The sequence below is a fragment of the Colletotrichum navitas genome (genome assembly GCF_030913465.1).
Source record: "Colletotrichum navitas strain CBS 125086 chromosome Unknown LY79scaffold_386, whole genome shotgun sequence".
NCBI classification, from domain to species: domain Eukaryota; kingdom Fungi; phylum Ascomycota; class Sordariomycetes; order Glomerellales; family Glomerellaceae; genus Colletotrichum; species Colletotrichum navitas.
In genome coordinates this window covers 843-7,431 of record NW_026850932.1, presented here as the reverse complement: position 1 = coordinate 7,431, position 6,589 = coordinate 843, and the positions used below count along the sequence as shown (strand labels likewise).

Here is a 6,589-nt window from a genome sequence, read left to right as displayed (position 1 = left end):
AATATGAATAATAGTAAGAACAAGATTGTACAAAATAGTAATAAATTGATTAAAGTACACCTGCTTCTGGAGAGGTTATTGTTTAGGTACAGTGTTATGTTACAGCCTAACAAGGACAGAGTCAAAACATACTAGACAAGGCGTATAGGCCGCAGATAGTGTAACATTTGAGAAAAGGTAAACCTGATTGTTAACCTTATAAACAAGTCTGGCCTTAGCAGTCTACTACTACAAAGTACAAAGACATAGTAACTCAAATACCCTACTTGCGGGACACCCCCACATCCGGGCCATCATCACCACCACCATCACCACCACCATCACCACCACTATCACCACCACTATCACCACTTATTTCACCAACTCTGCCGCCTACCTATATGCAACTCCTGGCCTCGCTGGATAATTCGGATGCGCTGGATTCATCCGGACTATCCATATCGCCGATATCCGGAGTTTGCGCCCGCCGGATATCGCATATAGTGGCGAAGGTGCTGTTAGGCGATAGGGGGACCTTTTTGGTATAGGCAGTATTTTTGCTTTGCCGCCCATGGAATCGATAATGAAGTGACTGGTATAGTATACCCTATTTCCGAGCAGCCTGGCGAATAGGTTAACTATCTAGTACGTCGTTAAGAGCCTGTTAGAGCTTATAATGTTGTGATAGTTTGAAAAAGGTAGTGATGTTGATGAAGGAGGAGAAATGCGGGATTTTCGGGTGGCCCGGATGGGGGTATCATAGAAGTGGGGTATTTGAGTTGGTGAGGAGGACACTAGACAACTATTAATCTTGTGTTAGCTTACAAGGATCTAACGAACTTAATGGCTAAGTCTATAATACATAGCATAGAACACAGAATAGACTACTGTATAATTAAAACAGTTAAATGTCCTGGTCCTAGTACTATTAAAGTGCTAGGCTATATAGTAGTTATTTAAAATATAAGAACTTAAGTATATCTCTACTTTTAATATATACCTTACTTATGTACTACGTTATAGTAATAATCTGTACTAAAAAAGATATAAATCACTTATATGTATCTTTAGCTGTTTACTATATTCTAGCCTAAAACACCTGGCTCTTTTGCTAAATGTATTTGTTATTATATTTCCCACTTTTAGGTAGGGAAATCTATCTAATCAATGTGTGCGACATTTCTGCCCCACTTTAGCTTGTATAGCCAGTCGCTTATTGCTGATTGCTACACTTTGACAAGAACGCCAAGAAAGGGTTCCATCTGCAGTAGGGCATTGCCAAGGAAGATAGCCATGTTCAGGTTCCTGTTTCCTTCACCGCCAGATACTTGACGGAGTCTTGGCATACTATCACGTGCGCTCAAGCAAGTACCTAGGCTCAATAAGTAGAGTAGAGGCGGGGAAAAAAACGTCACCTGAGTTTGAGAAGTCCTGATAGGGATGAGGCTCTAAGTGGCGGTGCGTGCTTTTTATTAAGACATGTAATATATATCTTTCCTTCAGCTTTGATACGTAGGGTTGTTTATTTTATTGTCCAAACTTCTGCCATTTACTCAGGGTACGCTCAATATCTAGGCGTCACGTAATGAACACATGTTGACGTCAGGGTGGGTCAAGAAAGGAACTCAATTGCAAGAATTGAACATCGGGAAATCTTGGCGACCTTGGCGGAGCTCAATTGCAAAAATTGAACACCGGGAAATCTTGGCGGCCTTGGCGGAGCTCAACGTGTATATGAACTCGCCAGGCCCGCCCCCGAAAACTCTGCGTTGGTTTTTATAATATTCTGACATTTCTCACGCAACTTGTCTGTCGAGCGAACAATTTGTGTACTCATTCCTTTGGCTCTCAACCGCCTTCCCTCTCCTCGAATCTTCATCCTACTGGAGTTACATTTATTACCAACTTTACCCTCCTCTCCGTTTACTCGCCGCAAGAGGCCCACCTTTACCGATTCAATTACACTTGTACTCCATGGAATTTGCTACTGTTCAGGACCTGCTCCGCGTTGTCGTCTGTGCTTCCGCCTACATGCGACAGCTCACCACCACACCCAGATAGAGAATACCAGCCTCGAGAATTTCACCAACTCAGGAAAACAAAAACGAAAAGAAGTCAAAAGAAGCATCATCAGTTAACGCTACTTAAGTAAAAACTTGCTGATTGCAATTTACATTGTCGAGGCTTTTTATCAAGCTTTCTTGTCTTTCTCATCATGGGGTCTAGCAAAGCTAAGCAGTCTGCGGAGCACGTCAGCGGGCAGTCTAACCGCCCTATGTCGCAGCCCGCCCACTGCCTTAGTTTGGCTGAGGTTGTCGATGAATTGAAAGCAGACCAGACCAATGGCCTTTCAATTGACGAAGCAGACAGACGACTCGCGGAGTACGGTAAGAACGACCTCGGCGAGGCCCAGAAGGTGTCCCCTCTGCGCATCCTCGTCGCGCAGGTTGCCAATGCCATGACCCTGGTGCTTATCTTGGCCATGGCTGTCAGTTTCGGCATTAGGTCTTGGATCGAGGGCGGTGTTGTTGCCGGCGTCATTCTCCTCAACATCGTCGTCGGTTTCTTCCAGGAGTTTTCCGCTGAGAAGACCATGGATTCTCTTCGGTCATTGAGCTCCCCTACTGCCCGTGTTATCCGTGACGGACAGTGGCAAACGATAGCTTCATCTGATTTGGTTCCCGGAGACCTAGTCGAGCTCAAGATGGGCGATACCATTCCAGCCGATGTTCGGTAAGTTGACATGGGCATGCCCCATAACATGGACAAGTGTATTGACGAGATACCCACAGCGTCTTTGAGGCGGTCAACTTTGAGACGGATGAAGCTCTTTTAACGGGTGAATCTCTCCCTGTTCGCAAGAAGGAAGACGTTACTTTTGAGCCGTCAACTGGTCCTGGTGACCGTCTGAACGTCGCCTACAGCTCTTCCAACGTTACCAAGGGTCGTGCCAAGGGCATCGTGTTCTCTACTGGCTCCTACACCGAAATTGGTGCTATCGCTGCTCAACTCCGACAAAAGGAAACCAAGATCCGCGAACCCAAGAAGACCCGCGAGGACCCCAATGCGCGCGCAAAGCCTCATCGTTACCTCGAGGCTTACCTGTTGACCGCCACCGATGCGGTCGGCCGTTTCCTTGGTCTAAACGTTGGAACACCTCTTCAGAGGAAGCTGTCTAAGCTTGCTGTTCTGCTGTTTTTCGTTGCCGTCATATGCGCTATCATTGTGCTTGGAGCCAACGAGTTTCGCGCCACCCAGGATGTCATTATCTACGCAGTAGCTACCGGTTTATCCATGATCCCAGCCAGCTTGGTAGTTGTCTTAACAATTACTATGGCTGCGGGTACCAAGCGAATGGTGAAGAGAAGTGTTGTCGTTCGTAACCTGAAGTCTCTCGAAGCTTTGGGTGCCGTCACCGACATTTGTTCTGATAAGACTGGCACTCTCACTCAGGGAAAGATGATCGCGAGGGGCGCCTGGATGCCATCGAAGGGCACCTTTATCGTCGAGAACTCTACGTCCGCGTTAGATCCCACGGCCGGAGATCTTCGCTTTCACATCTCGTCCCCTCGTGCCATCGACCTTAGGAAGGGTGGAGAAACTTGTGGTTCCATTATAAAACCCAAGGAACATACTTCCGGCCCTAATACCGGCTTTGGCTTAGCGGAATTTCTGAATGTCGCGTGCCTTGCCAACCTCGCTATCGTCAAGAAGAACAAGGAGGGTGCTTGGGAAGCTCATGGCGACCCTACTGAGATTGCCATTCAAGTCATGGCTAGTCGATTTGGCTGGAACCGCGTCGCCTTGACTGGTGATGAAAGTTCTGAGTGGAGAGACGTTGCCGAGCTGCCGTTTGATTCGGACGTCAAGCGTATGTCGGTCGTCATGAAGAACAAGGACGGTACTTACCACGCCTTCACCAAGGGTGCTGTTGAACGGGTGATTGAAAGTTGCACCACCTACACCCCTGATAGCTCTGGCAGCCTTGTTGATATCAAGGATTTCCGCGACGAGATCCTTCAGAACATGCAGGCTCTAGCCAGTCTTGGTCTCCGTGTGCTCGCTCTCGCTAGCAAGCCGATGCCTGGTGAGGTCAAAGTTGATGCCGAGACCGGAGTCGACAGATCTGCCATCGAATGTGATCTGGTATTCCGTGGCCTCGTTGGGCTTTACGATCCGCCTCGTCCCGAATCTGCCCCCGCTGTCAGACAGTGCCACGAAGCTGGCATTGAGGTCCACATGTTAACCGGTGACCATCCTGAAACTGCCAAAGCTATCGCCATGGAAGTCGGAATCTTGCCTTCCAAGATGCATCTCGTCGCGAGAGACATGGCCGATTCAATGGTGATGACTGCGACGCAGTTCGACGCCCTCAGCGACGATGCTGTTGACGACCTCCCTGTCTTGCCCCTGGTTATCGCAAGATGTGCTCCTAGCACCAAGGTCCGCATGATCGAGGCTCTTCACCGTCGCGGACGTTTCTGTGCAATGGTAAACCCCATCCTTGGACATGCCACATTATTTTTAGGCGTCACTAACTTTTGAACTCTCACAGACTGGCGATGGTGTTAATGATTCTCCCTCGCTTCGCCGTGCTGATGTTGGTATTGCAATGGGTGTTGCTGGTTCCGATGTTGCCAAGGTAGATATCTTCCACGTTGGTACTACGCTTCACAGAACATTGCTGACTTGTTGCAGGATGCTTCTGACATTGTGCTTTCTGACGACAATTTCGCCTCCATCTTGGCCGCCATCGAAGAAGGACGACGTATCTATGACAATATTCAAAAATTCGTTCTTCACGTTTTGGCCGAAAACGTCGCGCAAGCTGGTACTCTCCTAGTGGGTCTCGCTTTCAAGGACAGGACTGGGCTTTCGGTTTTCCCCCTTGCCCCTGTTCAGGTTGTCTGGATTATTATGGCCACGTCTGGTCTCCCCGACATGGGTCTTGGGTTCGAGCGCGCAGTCCCCGGCATTCTCCAACGGCCCCCACGCTCGCTCAAAGCCGGCATCTTCACCATAGAGTTTCTCGCGGACATGGTGTTCTACGGACTTTGGATTACTTTTCTCTGTCTGGTTAGTTTCACACTTGTGATCTACGGATTCGGCAACGGTGAACTGGGCGAAAGGTGCAACGAGTCGTATTCCTCGTCTTGCGACCTGGTCTTCCGTGCGAGAGCTACCACCTTTGCTTGTTTGACATGGTTCGCCCTGTTCCTTGCCTGGGAGATGGTCGATACCAGACGTTCGTTCTTCCGCATGCAACCTGGGTCTAAGCGCTACTTCACGCAGTGGATGGTAGACGTATGGAGGAACCAGTTCCTCTTTTGGGCTATTATGTTCGGCTTTGTCACCCTATTCCCTTTAATCTATATCCCTGTCTTGAACACGAAGGTATTCAAGCACACCCCGATTTCTTGGGAGTGGGGAATTGTCTTTATTGCTGCTGGACTGTTTTTCGCTGGAGTCGAGACCTGGAAATTCGGTAAGCGGGTGTACTTCCGCAGACAGGACAGGAAACGTTTGGGCAAGTCTTGGAAGGAAACCGACATCGAAGATCGCGTCTTTGGGCGATACTTCAGTGTGAGCGTCTCTGAGGATGGGACGGCCGACGAGAGGACGGGCGACAAAGCCCAGTGACAGAGCGCTGAACCCCGCGTGTCGACCTTGGAAGTGGTCCCTCTCCACTCGAAACACGCGTTCTCAGTTGACGTCAGTCTGCATCAACAACACATCCGAGGAAAGACGATCATTAAATCCCTTTGTTTCTTCTTTTATACTTCCTGCTATTCTAGCATCTAGCGGATTGTAGAGTATTTTGTTGTCTATTGGGTCGAGTTTGAGGAGGAAAAGTGTCAGGAATCAAAAAGTGATAAACAGACCGAAAAGAGAAATATAAAACCGTTGTTGTATCCGTACTGAGACGTCCTATGTTGACGTGAACACTTTCTATGGAACTATTCCATTTCCCTCCTCCTCCCTTCCTCAAACATGGCAATAGCTCACAGGAGACGGCGATTTCAGACCAATGTGTACTATTATGTGCGTAGCTGGATTTCTTGCGAGTGACTTTACTGATCCCTTGAGATAGAACGTAATCTGTAGTGTATATGTAAGGTGCTGTATGGAGTACAGAAACCGAAGTCAAGAGTGGGTCCCGAATGATGTTTCTCTGGAAAGAATTAAGAAGCTAGAGGGCTGCAGCCTTGTCGTTGTTGTCTTATCGGACCAATGACTGAGAAACCTCCTGGCTCGCCCAGCTCCGGTTCTGCCGTCTTAATACGCCCTCTTCGCTCGAATGCCAAGACGGCCAAGAAGCCCCGTAACAATCTTAGACAGCCATTCGCTGAATGCACCTTGGTTTACCAGCCTTCCACGCAGCTCAAAGCTGATCCGTATACCCGCATTGCCGTTTGCATAATCTTGTGACTTTGTAATTCCTCTGAGTGCGTATAGTAGTAGTACGTATACATTTATTGGCTGGGCCAGCTTTGCATCGTATCATGCTTTCCTCTCCCCACAACTCTCTCCCAGGGCTCACCGCTTTATAAGATCTTGTTGTATACTTACAGCAACCATCTTTGCACTTGACTGTCAATGATATCCTTAA

The 6,589-nt window shown here is 48.4% G+C and overlaps 1 protein-coding gene across 1 annotated transcript; it reads left to right on the top strand.

Annotated features, from left to right (window-relative positions):
* Positions 1–2,194: 2,194 nt before the first annotated feature.
* LY79DRAFT_675620 (potassium/sodium efflux P-type ATPase) lies at positions 2,195–5,619 on the top strand (the record flags this gene model as incomplete). The annotated part of the gene is made up of 4 exons (XM_060564458.1): positions 2,195–2,712; positions 2,772–4,470; positions 4,535–4,621; positions 4,678–5,619. 4 exons carry the CDS (start codon positions 2,195–2,197, stop codon positions 5,617–5,619), a joined length of 3,246 nt encoding a protein of 1,081 aa, XP_060406615.1.
* Positions 5,620–6,589: the final 970 nt, after the last annotated feature.